The sequence below is a fragment of the Ostrinia furnacalis genome, unplaced genomic scaffold (genome assembly GCF_004193835.3).
Source record: "Ostrinia furnacalis isolate ACB-3 unplaced genomic scaffold, ASM419383v2 OfSCF0058, whole genome shotgun sequence".
Classification (NCBI taxonomy): domain Eukaryota; kingdom Metazoa; phylum Arthropoda; class Insecta; order Lepidoptera; family Crambidae; genus Ostrinia; species Ostrinia furnacalis.
The window spans coordinates 704,798-720,144 of record NW_021130297.1 but is presented as its reverse complement, the minus strand read 5'-3'; the positions used below and the strand labels follow the sequence as shown (position 1 = coordinate 720,144).

General features: G+C 36.3%; 1 protein-coding gene across 1 annotated transcript in view; it reads right to left on the bottom strand.

Annotated features, from left to right (window-relative positions):
- The window catches only part of LOC114358391 (angiotensin-converting enzyme-like protein Ace3), a 43,143-nt gene that overhangs the window by 12,564 nt on the left and 15,232 nt on the right, over nucleotides 1-15,347 (bottom strand). Inside the window, exon 2 of the mRNA XM_028312389.1 lies at nucleotides 1,785-1,925. Coding sequence (XP_028168190.1) covers nucleotides 1,785-1,925 — 141 coding nt within the window. The remainder of the gene's footprint in view (nucleotides 1-1,784; nucleotides 1,926-15,347) is intronic.

Sequence of the window (15,347 nt, the reverse complement as noted above, 5' to 3'; positions counted from 1 at the left end):
AAAGTGGCCGAAAAGTTGACAACACATCCTTATTCTAACGCCCGTATTCACAAACGATGCTTGCTTAAGTGTAGTATCAAATCGAATGCACAGCGTTGAATAGAGCTCTGTGATTGGTTCGTGTGTCACCCTATAGAGTCTACGCGCAGTGTGTGACCTCATAGTAATGTTTGTGAATAAGGGCGTAAGTGTAACAGAGACGTGTTGCGAACTTTTTGACTACTTTGAGAGTCACGAACTATTAGACCAGTGGTTCTTAACCTTTAAGTCATGAGGGACCATTTTACCAAATTTCTGTTTTGTCAGGGACCACGAAAGGTTAGACAAACTTCGTGGGTGTATAGGTAAGGTCATTTTGAGAATAAGAATGATTTTTTTTTAAAATCCTATGAAAGCGGAGGTCGATTTCTCGCCCACTGTGCGCCGCTTGCGTTGTGCTGTCTCTACTCATCACGTCACATCACTTGTTTCTTACGACGTCTTTGCGGACCACTTGGAATGCCTCCAGGGACCACCAGTGGTCCGCGGACCACCGGTTAAGAACCACTGACTGTACCACCTAAACGTTTTTCTTTCTTTACATTTTCAAGCTATCAAAATTATGTAAGTATTTTTATTATACGTATTATATTGTTATTGTTTTGAGAATTATTACGAATTAAACGAAATCTAATTGATTGTTTAATTGGAACGAGTGTATTATACAATGGCAGAGTGTAAAAAATTGTTATTTGACTCCATGCGGGTCAATTATGATCAATTAAAATGCTTTTTATTTATGTTTCTTAGGTTTAAAATTAAAATTATTGGTATTTAGCTTAGGCCCAGAACAGACGGTGAAACGCAACTGCAACGAAACTGCAACTTTCTGGTGATTCTGATGAATGAAACTGAAACTGAAAGTTTCAAACTGGTCGCGTCATGTGTGGTCTCTCAACGGACGCTATGGCAGAAACTTAGATGCAACTTAAAAGTAACTAGCAGTTGCAGTTGCGTTTCACCGTCTGTTCTGGCCCTTAGAGTTAGGTAATTGGTGTGATAGTTGGAACAATCATTTATTATTATTAATTATTACTCGTATTTTATATGTTAAATATAACAATGCAAAAAAGCTAGTCTGATTTGAACAGGATTTTTAAAGTTTTTTCCTTTTGATCGTTCGCATACAGGATAACTATGTCAGTCGCGGGTTCGACCTCCACACAATACATCTTGCTTCTGGTAAATTGGAGACCGTCATGCTCCTGCAGTGGATACAATTATTTTTAATTTATTCCCGTTAACTCCTCGTATTAGGCTAAATATGTTAAGAGTAGATTCGCACATAGGGTTGCCAAGTGTCATGTATGTTTGGCTTTTTACGGTCTTGTCCGGCCAAATTTTGTCTAGTCCGACCGGCTTTTTATGTAGCTGCCGCGCATAGGCGAAAGTCGATCTACAGAATAATATCAAGCGAGTCACTCGTGAGCCAGCNTAAAATGTCCGGCCAAATGAAGCAAAGAGTCCGGCTTTTGTGTTTTTGGACCTGGCAACCCTATTCGCACATAATAGTCTAGCGGCGGCGGGGTTCAAACCCACATTCCCCGGATCTTTTACTCGGGTCGGCCAGTCCGACACCTTCACCATTCGGTTATTGTCGCTTTCAAATGACCAGTGTGCTTACCATGACTGTTTATACTTGTCACTACGAATTGTACAGCGCCCCTAGCAGTTACTTTCAAGCACTAAGATCTTCATAGATTTTTTACACACTCGCTAGCTAGTTGGTGATGATTGGTACTTACGTCAGTATCCTGCCTGCTTCAGGGTTTCTGTAGATGTCGCACTTGTGGAGCGGGTGAGACGGATCTCCCGCGATGAACTGCCCGGTGCGTTCGCAGAGTGCCCGGTAGATCTGGAACTGCAGGATCGTGCTCACGAAGTATCTGTGGGCAAAGTGAGAAACGTTTTAGTTATCGGTGACACAATGAAACAAACCTCCAGTTAAATGAGACCTCTTGTTTACATGTGGCTGCGTTAATAGAGAGATTATGATACATCTCAAAAATTTCTTATTTAATATTAATCGAAGTAAAATGTGAAAAATTTTAGGTAACGTGCTGCAAAATAATGAAGACTTGTATCTTTGAGGCTGGGTTGCACCATCTTACTTTGATTTTAACAAACGTCAAAAATCTGTCAAACTCCATACAAAATACATCGGTTATCGTTATAGTCACGGTTAAAGTTAGTTGATGCGACTCAGCCTTAGTAACGCATAAACAAGACAGACACAAATACAAGCAAAGGGGTTTACATACATAATTTGTTTTAACCTAAAAACCACGCAATTACTTAAGTAAAATAAACACGGGCATGTTCGAATAACCAAAATGTGGATGTTTTTACTTTAAATTCATGTTCCTCTGAAAACACAAGTTATTTTCGTACCCTGCTTACAAGCAATTTTCGTACAGTCCAGTAAGTGGCCGGCCGTAGACAATTTTCCACTCTGTCAAGCAAATTAATCGGTGCACCAGTTAGCGGCGATTTGTTGGACATAATCGCTTGGACAGCTCGTGCACAATACAAGGAGTTGCAGCAGGTTGCATCTAATAGTAATTCGTGCATTGTCTTTCTTACTTTTTTGTGTGACTGTTTATCTGTGTATGAAAATTATTTGTCCCGCGGGACAAACTTGACCGCCACTGGTTGGGTTTTTATTGGCGGTCAAGCTGTAGATCCTGGCTACACAGGAGATGCAGCGGTGGGAACGAGAGATGGGAATAGTTCGCGTTTTTCTTAGCTCTAATCTATCATTTACTGTTCACTATAACGAAATAGACTAGTGTTAATGTGGTCCTCAAGGAACTTTAAACTCTTAGGACCCACATTTTGAAATTGGAAAGCGTTTCTTGATTATTTATGAAATGTAACAGTAGAATGGGTAGGCCTCTACCCGTTGCCTGATAACATAATGAGTGAGGGATGCAAACAATCCAGGGTCTGGATACGTTCTATAGGGAACGCCTTAGTCCAGCAGTGGATTAAAAAAGGTGATTTTATTTATCTTAGCTGTGTTTAAATTGAACGAACACGTGTGATAAGGCGAAAATTTAGAATATGATTCATCTTGGTTTAGAGCGTGTTCTAGGTATAAGTTTCATTCGATATGTCTTGGGGTGAAGTGGAATAATAGAAGCATGGCAGATTACTGTGTAAACTTCTATTGTGGCTTGTAGGAAGCCCGATGCAAATATATACCTTGATTACACAATTTAAATAGGAATCTGGACCATGATTCATCAATGCATTGAAGCTGTTTAATTATTCTGTGAGAGGCATAATATTGCAAGCAGTAAAAGTGGGTTATGTAGTCCCTTGGGTGTTGGGAACCCAACCCGGTAGTACTCAATGTACTTAGAACGAAGTTGATTTGTAATTACTATTGTAATTAACCATATGAAAAAAAAAGAAAATGAAAATGAAATATTTTATTCAGCGACACAAAACAGCATCAAAAATATTTAACAAAAGTAAAGAGAGTAGGTAATGTGCGTGTCACCGAAACGGTATCCACTCAGCATCATGTCGAGGTGTCGTAAGGGACACCACGACGCTGGTCTTCCGTGGATACTCGGAGGGCAAGAGGCACTGCTATAACACAGCAATACTACTCCGGTTGCAGTACAAGTAACACAGTTATCACTAAAAAAACACACCGATTTCCTTACTGGTAGGCGAAGAATACAACACTGTTACTTAATGAACAAAGACTAGGTAGGTACAGTCGACAGCACATCAGGCTACACACTCCGATTGCATATTGTACCTATTTGCAGTGGGTAATGCAATCCGGACCCATTTAAAGTTGAATATTGTTCGTGAAATTTAATTCCATAGGACAAGGTATTGCTACATTGCGTTACTCGGGATAAGAAGGGTTTTTAGATTTGACGATTTCGACCTTATTGCATTATAAGTAACTAGCGGCCGCCCGCAACTTCGTACGCGTGGATCCCGTTTTACCCCCTTAGGGGTGAAGTTTCGTTAAATCCGTTCTTAGCGGATGTCTACACTTTACCCTACTTGCAAAATTTCAAGTTTGTGGTTTTTATAGTTTCTGAGATTTAGTGACTAATCAGTGAGTAGTATTTCGCTTTTTTATCTAGGTAATTACAGTTTAATAATAAATTTAGTGATGCCTCGATTCAAAATACATAGTAGCTAGGTAGGTACTTGTGTTTTTTTTTTTTTTTTAAAGATTATTAGTAATTTGTTATTTCACAAATTACTAATACTCCCGTTAGCCCCTCGTACTAAGCTAAATATGCTTGTGTCACGAGTGAGCCCACCACAATAGTCAAGCGGCGGCGGGGACCGAACCCGCGTTCCCCGGATCACGAGTCGGCCAGTCCGACCCCTTCACCGTTCGGCTATCGTGGCATTAAATTAAATTAAAAAAAATAATTTAAAATATTAAATCATGTATGAAACAAAATCCAGTTTTTAAATATGATTTCTTAATATTTAATAATATTGTAGTTTGCTTGTAAATGCTATACAGTACAAGTTATAGCTGTCTTTACACAAGTAAGACAAATTACAATATGATTAAATACTGATTTGTTTGAATGCAGCAAAAAAGTAAAGCGGTTTTGCAAGTGATGTTATGCTATTTTGGTTGGTTAAAGAGGAAAAATAAATGAGTTTTCGTGAGTTTTTCAATAGGTCAAATTTAAATTCAAAATTCAAATAGTTTATTCAGTACATAGGCCCTTTGTAGGGTATACACGTCCCAAATATAGCTTGCCCTACCACCACTTCGGGACAACATAATAATATGGGCTGGTACTGAGAAGAAGTGGCGGAAGAAACTCAGTCACCTTTGTCAGCCTCTTATTTAATAAAATACAGTAATTATAAAGGTTTCGTCATATTTTCAAGTCTGGATCAATTTATTTTTAAACAATTTCAATCAGTCCCTGAAGCTAATGAAAACAGAGGGAGCAAACTGAGAGATTTAGAGATTTTAGATATCTTTTTACAACTTTGATATCCACATGTTCTGCTTTTAATATCACTTTTACATTTCACCACAGTTTTGTTACCATAGTAAAACAGTTTCTTTGGAATCAGTTCTCTTTTAGTTAGTTAACTTAGCCATGGACGCAAACAAGCAGTACCTAACAGGTTAAGAAGGATACACGTAACCGATCCCTGTGTTAAGATGCTAACTCATTAACATGCCCTTATATAATTGGTCTACATATCCGCGAATTGCAATGACTTACATATTTAAATTCGATTACTGCATTACTTGTAGGCTTGTAGCGCAGGAAAAACTATTTACTTGCAAATTCCTTTGATGTTTATTTTTATTGGACAGAATGAAATGTGTAGTAAATAAACTATAAATTTTTTATTACGTTAAAATACATAATTTGTGAAGCACTGGATGCGAGCAGCTCGGTACGGCTAGCACGAAAAACTTTCGAGTTGGAATCGTTTGCGTATTCGAATCGCCATCAAAAGATTTAGAACGAAAATACAACAGCGCCCTTGTGAACGTGTCGTAAAGTGAACTTAGTAGGTATGAGAAATAGTAGCACGAAACTTATTTTGAGAATCAAAATTGTCATGTTATCGTTTAATTTGAAGGTTCAGTATCGAATTTTGTCGAATACGCAAACGATTCGAACTCGACAGTTTCGTGCAAGTCTTACTGGATCGTTAGTTGTGGAAATCCGTGGGGAAACCTTTGTTCAGTGGACAGCATTTTGCTGAACAAACGAACATAATTTGACGATTGTTTGGGATTCATGCCTGGAATGATTCCAGCATTCTTTTAAGTCAAATTATTGTATGAAGCTTTGTAAAAAATATGAAAACGGGACTATTCCCACCTCTCTTTCCCACCACTGCAACTCCTGTGTAGCCAGGATCTACAGCTTGACCGCCAATAAGAACCCAACCAGTGAAGGTCAAGTTTGTCCCGGGGGAAAGTTAACCTGTCATTAGACCCGCAACGAAATTAATCAGAAGAACATAGGAGGAGTTCGAAAATATGAAAAGTATGCTTTGTTTAGTTCTTAAATCATAGCTGAGAATAATATTCGTTATTAGTATAATAGAGAGATATTGCAATAAATCGCAACCGCGTGAAATTGAGGTTATTACTTTAGATTATAATTATTGCAACACAATAAATACTATGATATAGTTCGGTCTTATCCCAATAAGTAAATCATAATTATCAAGAATCAATCTATGAGTAATTACAGGCACTGACGAATGTATGTTAAGCTAAACACTGTGGACTCTTATGTGTTATGTATTAGGGGTGATTTTACAGTACAATGTGTAACCTAATGTGGTAGGTATCTTTGGTACCTCGGAGTTAGCCTGTAATTAAGTAGGATTATCGCGAATCAATTTTCGACCGTCTTAAATTTTGTTGGATCGGTCCGCCACAGAGTTTTTGAATGCGACATTATTGGACTTGATTGAATTTGAAATTAAAATAATAAATAAATAGTTGTAGAGATCTTTATCATTTCATTACGACGTAAATAATATATGTGAAAAGTTTGATAGGGTTACCAATCATATTGAAAACACAGATTGGTAAATCACATAAAATGTGACGTAATAAAAATACCCATACACATTTTATACATAGTTTCAGCAGACTTTTACCTTATTTCCCTTCAAAGTTACTTCATTGAGAGTAAATGCAATAATTATGTATTTGCTTCGGTTAATCCTAAGTTTCATAATAGAGTACTGACTTACGCCCGTATTCACAAACATTACTATGAGGTCTTACAGTGCGTGTGGACGCACAGGGTGACACATGAATCAATGACAAAGCTCTATTCAACGCTGTGCGTTCGATTTGTTGCTTCACTTAAGCATCGTTTGTGAATACGGGCGTAAATGGGCCAGTGCCGAGAAGACTCAGCGCAAGAAACTTAGTCACTATTTTCAGCCTCTTTTTCAAGGGTTTACAAAGTTTCTATTATAGTATCTATAAAAGTAAGTAGTATCTATATAAGTTTGTGAATACGGGCATTTTTATGTTGTAATATTAACTTAACTGCTCGTTAGAATAATTTTTGATTTCCTTTAATGCTAAATAAAATTTCAGCCTTCTTCTAAGGGAACTACTTAATTTTTTCGAACTGGTTTAGAACGTAAAACAAAGTAAGTAGGTATCTGTTTATAAGTACAAGTGTTACAACATTCCAAACCAATTATGTGTATGAAAATGTCTTTGATTACTTTGTAAGTGGCTTTGCGTGACCTTAACTAATATGTACAGTCGAACGCACATTACCCTATCACATAAATAATTTTCCGAAACGATTTTGAATTTTATCCCTTTAGTATAACGTTCAAAATCATTAGCCACTTTATTTAAGTTGATATGTCGTGGACTGTACTTGATGGAGTAATGGTGAAGCCGTTGAAAGATGGTGGTTAATGTGTAACGTAAAGGTCGAAATATCTAAAATAATAATGCGTTGGAAACTCTAGTCTGTTTTGTTACGTTTGATATACCGCTGAACTAATATTGGTGAGTTGTATTACAGAAATCGCTTTTCATCAAACTCTCTCACTAAATGCGATGAAAGCGCCGGAATTACTATTAATAATAATGATAGAGCCGCTTTTGAACATTATTTTTTTCTTTTGGGAAATCATCTGATATCTTTAGAAGTTTATATTATTGTTACATTAAGGCTAATTTCCATTATCTTACTTAACTTTAACAAACGTCAAAAATCAAACTCCACACAAGAAACACCGATCATTGTTATAGTTACGGTTAAAGTAAATTGGTGCAACTCAGCCTAAGAATTCAGGGCATAGGAATTAAATCTCGTAGAAAATTAATAAAATGAATATTTCGCGACCATACTTAATACTTACGATGTCCACTCCAAAACCGTATCTCTATGGCGTCCGAACTAGAAATGACTTATTTAGAATACGCAATCTGCCTACCTATCATTTCCCTGGTCGATTAGGCCGCGAGTAGTTGCACACCGCTCCAGTTGCCTGTCGAAACTGCGTGTCATTACGATGGGCTGCACTATACGGACTAATGGGGTAATAGTGGTTCAGAGCATGGTTTCCCAAACTAGCCCCCTACTAAGTGGGGGCGTGTTGGGTCCCGCCGTGTAGGGCGGGACGTCCGCGCAAGGCGCCTTGGTCGTTTCTAGTACCCAAGGCGCCGACCACTATGCGGCAGAGGGAACACCCCAGGTTTTTAGTGGGTTCGAGCCCCACATAACCTGCCGTCCCCCGGCGGCGGTAGGTATGGATAGGTCATTTTCCTGGGTAAAAAAAAAAATGGGGTCCCAAACTATGGAGTTTGGGACCCCATTTTTTTTTTACCTTTTATTTTTGGGAACTTTTATTAGATGAGTCGTAGCCCAGACAACTTTGGGAACCACTGGTTCAGAGAGTTTAAGAGACGATCATTGCCAATAATAATTATGTTTTTCTATGTCTTTTGAGTGGTTTCTTAAGTCTTATCATTAAGGTGTCCATTTATTGGGACATAAGGCAAACTTAATGCCATAAAGTAAGCGACGTCAATCCTTTTTTTTGGGATAAAAGAGTCGGAAATTAGTGTTTGAAATACTAAGTTACACGTCGTTAACATTTAACATTTTCATGCGTAGGTCATAATCTAAATATCGCCCATTCATACCAAGTCACTGAGTCGCGATTACTAAGCCAATTTAAACTGTTTTTTTTTACGTTTATCTGTCACTCTACCAAAATAGACGGTCGTTCCCTCAACGCTCTCTTATTTTTCTTATAATAATCTTAGTTCTATTAGCACTCTGCACTACTACTAGTTCCTAGTGTTCCTAATTCCTAGAATTCTTCCATCACAAACTTTAAGCATGACTCTACTTTTCAATAGGTATACAAATAGTTACTTTTTAAGGGACAATTTCTGTAAATTTCTATGCTCAACAATGGACTGCAGCAGGCTGTCTAATATATCTCTAAAAATATTGTAGAGATTTTTAGGTGCCTACTCTTTTTATGACCCTGCAACTTTTTCACACATTATCATGTGTAATTAATAATAAATTAATTGTTTAACTAGACTGGTTTGGTTTGGTAAGTAGCCCGAAACTATCAATAATGATGCCTATTTAAAAATAGCCTAGTTGTTGAAGTTTTTTCGTCACTATCTTGATGCACGCGAGGCACAACATATTACAACGTTGCATAACTGTTTTATTGATGCATACTTTAAAATATGCGTTCGCTGGTACTAATATTTAATTTATGGTCTCTACGAACGATGAGGCTTAACAGGGATATAAAGAATCGTGGACCTTATTATGACAACACAAGTATTCAAATACTAATATTATGCAAAGTTAGAATTGATAACTTTTTGTTTATTATTGAGATGGGAATGAACAATAACATATCCCCAAGGGTAAGAAAACAAAAAAAACTAAGGCTGAGTTGCACCACCTAAATTTAACGGTAACTATGACGATAACCGGTGCATTTTGTATGGAGTTTGACAGATTTTTGACGTTTGTCAAAGTCAAAGTAAGATGGTGCAACCAAGCCTAAGGGTAGCATCAAGTTACATTATGTCAATTAATTATTACTAATCGATATAAAACGGTTGCAAAAGTACAATCACATAGAACCACCATTCTAATGTTTATGTATGATTAACGACGCTTGTTCTCCTTAATTAAAATTTAGTAACCAAATACTTCATTAATTACCCTTACTTAAGTGATCTGTGGTTGTGTATTATCTTGAGATTGTTATGACATAGTTTGATGAATCGGTTCGATTGCAATACAAACATTGTTTTGATTTACAGTTACTATGCGAAACGCAGGATTTATGATATTTAAAAGGCCGCCAAGAATAATAGAAGTTAAGTTAATAACAGTTGTACACGAATCTTTGATTTATTTCACAATGGAATAAGGATATAAACTAATGGGGGGAAGATTTTGAATGTAAACGGAGCAAAACAATAGTTATTTACTAACAGTTTCACTTATTTTGGTAAAACAAACTCTACTTTGACGGGGACTGAAATGATTTTTTTGAATTAAAGAAAGAAAGAAAAAATGATAATTTGGCACCAAATTACATGCACTTTTATTAAAATATACCTACACAATATTAAACTTATTCTAATACAAAACAAAAATGTATAAAATTAAAAAAAAAATGGTACCAAATTGGGCTGCGCTCAGTAAAGGCAATTTTCTTTTTAAATTGTATTAGATGAGTTTGCGAAGTTATGTTTTTTAATTGGCTGGACAAAAAACATAGAGATCATGGATCTATGATGCTACTTTGACTTTAATGCAATTATTATTGAAATTCTATGGGCCCTGGCCTGAAATAAATGAATTTTTATTTTAGTTTTTTTACTTGCTTTTATTAGTAGACTTCATTTGCCTTAAATAATGAGTTTAAAACTGGATTTACTGACTGGATACTGGATTGTAATATGCAAATTAACACCTCAATACAAAGCTTTGAACGATTTAGTAATTAAGATCCATACTGCAATTTTGAACGCACCAATAAAGCTCCAATTAAAAATTAGCAATACTATTGCGATTGGGAGTGATATATTTGGCCAATAGAATATCATGGCAGTTAATATTAGCATATATTGTGATGGATTGGCAAGTTATTAGCGCTCTAGTCTAGTCCACACAATGGCGGTCAAATTGTAGCGCAGTAATGAGCGCAAATTGTAAATTATTGATACTTAGAGGCGTTATGCGGAATGATGGGGCTGAATGCGAGCGGGGAGCGGAATGCAACTAAGATATATTTCATTAGTGACTTAGGCCGGGTCCCAATCGAAATCCGTCCTTAAACTGTAAAACTTCAATCCGTTTTTGACACTTTCATGTTGTTTATGAAAATGTAAGTAAAAACATCGAAAACCGTAGATATTTAGACCAAAAACATTGAAAGACAGCTAATGGAGGAATTTGGATTAGAATTTATTATAGCAACCCGGCGTTAACTGACAATTGAAAACGTTGTTTTTATGTTATAAACAAAAAAAAGTATCTCTCAACAAGACTGAGTAAAAGTAATATTACTCGTAATGTGAAGTTAAAACTAACTGATACATTATCTACTATTTGAACTCTTTTCAGAAATTACGAGTAACTTAATTGCTTTCAAAAACGAGGAAGAAAAGACGAAAAATATTTTATAAAGACAAAACTGGTAAAATGTGTAACTTATGTGGATAGCGTAGCGCAGATAGTTATAGGTATAGTACCTAATCTACAAATAATTTGAAAATAAATAGTCCGCCTTTAAATCCAAAGAGGAAGGCTTATAATATTTTCAACAGACAAATTATCATTTGGATAAGATAAATAAAATAAATTTAATTAAAATGAACAATCGCTTATGTTTGCACCACGGCCGCTCTGCGTTTGGTCTCACGCCGCTAAACTTGATTTGTGGAGATGACAGCGCAATGCGGGACACGACCCGTTCGCGTTTCCTTACACCGCATTATCCAACAACCTGTTCTTTGGATATTTGTACATTAATACCACTTGATTTACTGATGTTAGTATTTAAATATAATTAATCTGCGCTTATTATTGGCAACGTACTGTAGGTGTGTTAGTTTGTTATATTATGTTGACGCCCAAACTAATGGAACACTTTTGATTAATTGGTTAGAGGGACTTCGGACACCCTAAATACAAGAATAGAAGCAATAAAGGACTATTTATTTATTTATTTTATTATTTAAATCGCTGCGTCTCAAAACAATAAAAACAGTTCATTAAGGGATCTATGGTTCTGGGGATGATTACACGATATTTACAGCTAATTTATATTCGGACTTAACATCTGCCCTCGATTTCGGCTGATTTTTTTTGTCTCCCACGCGTTTCACAAATATCCATACAAATCTTTCAAGCTACCACTAAGTACAAAAAGCTATCAAAATTCAGCGGCAGGTGTAAACACGTAAAAACAGAGCTAGCTATAATAGAGTCACCACATACACCAAACGGATCTCACGATTAAGAGCGCCACGGCCGAGACAATCTACGAGCTGATAAGATGACTGATGATAAGCAATAATCACAATAATATAAACTATTAGTATAGATTTGGGATTAGTACTGGAATGCGTCTGTTATTACGAATAAAGGTCGGACCGCATTTGCGCGGCGCATCGTGGCACTGCACGGCGCGGCGGATTACTAATGTTTGGCCAAAAAATGTTTCCCAAATTATCACATCGCAAACAACGTTTCGCAAATTTTCATTTGGCAAATTCTCATTTGGCAAAGCAACTTATTGCAAACTTTTAATTCGCAAATGTTGTTTTTGGCATATTATTGTTTAGCAAATTATTGTTTGGCAAAGTATGGTTTGCCAAATGTTTCATTAGGCAAAAATATTTCACGATAAACTATTTACAAAATAATTTGATTGGTGCATAGAATGGAATACAAATTAGCTTGTGGTTATTATTTTGTTTAGTGGGTAGTGAACATACAATTTGTTCTACATTAATTTCCTTATTTCATTCTTTTTATCGAAATTTCCAAACGATTCATTAACAATAGAGGTGATTCTAGCGCTCGGCGGCCGCTGCCGCGGCACGCTTCGCTCGCCTTCGCGCATTAAGGGTCACTGTTCTAACCTAACCTAACCTACTATTTTCTGTAATACCTACTTTTTGCAACCATACTATTTTCTGCAATGTTTTACATAAAATTCTTGTGAAAACCATGATCATGTGCCTTAAACTTTGATTTGTGGGTAACGGTGGGAAGTATGTGAAGTGTCAATTTGACCAAACAAATTATTTGGGATATAATATTTGGCAACATAAAACATTTGCTATATAAACATTTGCCAAGTAAAATTTGGCCAAATGATAATTTGACCAAATTAATTAGTTGCGAAAAGTACAGTTGCTAAAAGTTCATTTGGGAAATGAAACTTTGGCGATCAGTTGTTTGCGAAGTGAAATTTGGCGAAAAGTAATTTGGCCAAACGGAAGGATACCCGGCGCGGCACAAATCGTCAATTTTTTAGTCATTTTGCATGGAGCGCTAAAAGCGTCGCTGCTCAATGAGGGCTATCGTTTTAGCGCTTACCAGTTAGCGCCACTGTAGAGTAAGGTCCTGTCACTTGCTAGTAGCGAAGACAGTGTCACCAACTGGTGAGCGCTAAAGTGGTAAGGAAGACTATCGCATTTGCATTCATCAAGATGGCGCCACTGTAGAGTAAGGTCCTGTCAATCGCCAGTGGTGCCAACTGTTAAGTATAAAAACGATAGCCCTCATTGCTTACGTACGAGAGTATATTTTGATGCGCAGTGCCGTGCACGCAGCGCCGCGCAAATGCGGTCCGACCTTAAATCCTGCCTAACTCTAGATACTCTTGACGTGGCAACGCAGCACCATTCAAATACAACTCGATCTTTACTATCAAAAATTGAATTAATTAATAATTATATTAGTTTTTAAAATAACTTGAAAAAATCGAACAGCCTAAGGTGGGAATCGAACCCACGACTTTAGCTACTGGGCGACTGCTCTTTCATCTGAGCTACGAGTACTTAGACATTGGATTATTTTAAAAATATTTAAATCGAGTGGCGACTCTTAACGCTAGTAAATTTTTTATTGCCACTTTATATTAGTTTTTTATGTTCCTGATTTGCAAAATTTAAAGCCTGATAAAATATTACCTCATTATTAGCAAAAAGATGTCGTCACAAGGAAATGTAGACCATTTTGATGTAAATAAGATCATATTGGGAGATATAAATGCAAAGAATGATTTCCTTGATGGAATCTAGATAGGCATTTACTGTTTTATGTATTCTTAATCGCATTGAAATGCCATTCAAAAGTAAGTTAGGACAAAGTAACTTAAAATGAAAATAAAAATAAATTCTAGATTCCAGAAAATGTTGTGATACAATAAAAACAATGACAGGGAAATTATAACAAAATTTTTCATTAGAATACATTGAATCGAATCAACGACTTTTTATTGGAAGTTATGGCGTCAATATTTTTATTACTTTTTATATGAAACATAATTGTTGAATAATAATGGTTTTAGTAATGGATCTGTAAAAAGTTTTTAATGTGTAACAGAATTAGACACGATTTATCTTAAGTTATTTTGTATCTTTTATACCAAGTCACGTGCACACTGATCGTAAATAGAGGAGCTTTTTATTATGATTGGACTAGTCAGCCATTAGGTATTTCTTAACGTAATTTTAGAGCGTCTTCTGAGATAGACCTGTCAGCATTGGTAGACTTCCTCAATAAATAAAGGTCCACAAAAACTGAGGCTCTAAATTCCAGGATTCCTAGCCAAAGTTATCTAGAACACGACAGGTGGCGCGCAAAAAGTGGCAATTTGCTCTTTAGTAGTGTTGGGATAAAGTCGATTTTTTTATTAAGATATGGAACATTCAACGAAAAAGTGTTCCTGTTTTGTGAATTTTTGTAATCTACTTACGTCTAGAACCAGTAGTTCAGATGAAGAGGTCAATAAATTCTTATTCAATGTTCTTTAGCCATGAAAACGTTCATAAGTGCCAAAATATTGGTCTAAACTGAATAAAATATTTTTGATTTGATTTAAATATTTTTGATTTGAACTTACATTTCGCAAAATGTACCTAGTCTAATAAGCATTTAAGGCAAGAGGTCAAGTATCTACTGTCTCCGGTACAAAATAGATTAAGTAGCTAAAATACTTGAAATAATAGATTAAAAGACCAAAGATGCACATTAATATAAAATCTTTCAAATTAGATTAGAGCAAATTAGTATTAAAATGAAAATCTTATCATAATTATGTTCATAATTTTAACTTTTTCTAAACCACATTCGAAATGTGAGTATCGATACCAAATCCATCGACTATTTCCCACCACTGCACTGCTGCACTCGGCCAATTACATAAACAGTTGCATCTGGTAACGTTATGTCATAAAACATCTTCTCGCCGCAATGCGCTAAGGATAATGACCGGTGGGTATATTATACTAATCTAATTAGTTATGTGGGTTATGTAAATTTGAAATTTCAGTACTTTAATAATAATACCATACAGAATTAGGACGTCCACTGCTGAACATAGGCCCAGAACATCCCCCAGTGATTTCCACAGTGGCCGGTTGGTTGCAGCCTGAATCCAGCACCTTCCTGCTACCTTTATGGAGGTCGTCAGTCTACCTTGTGGGTGGACATCCTACGCTGCGCTTTCTGGTACGTGGCCTCCACTCCAGAACCTTGCTGCCCCATCGGCCGTCAGTTCTGCGTACT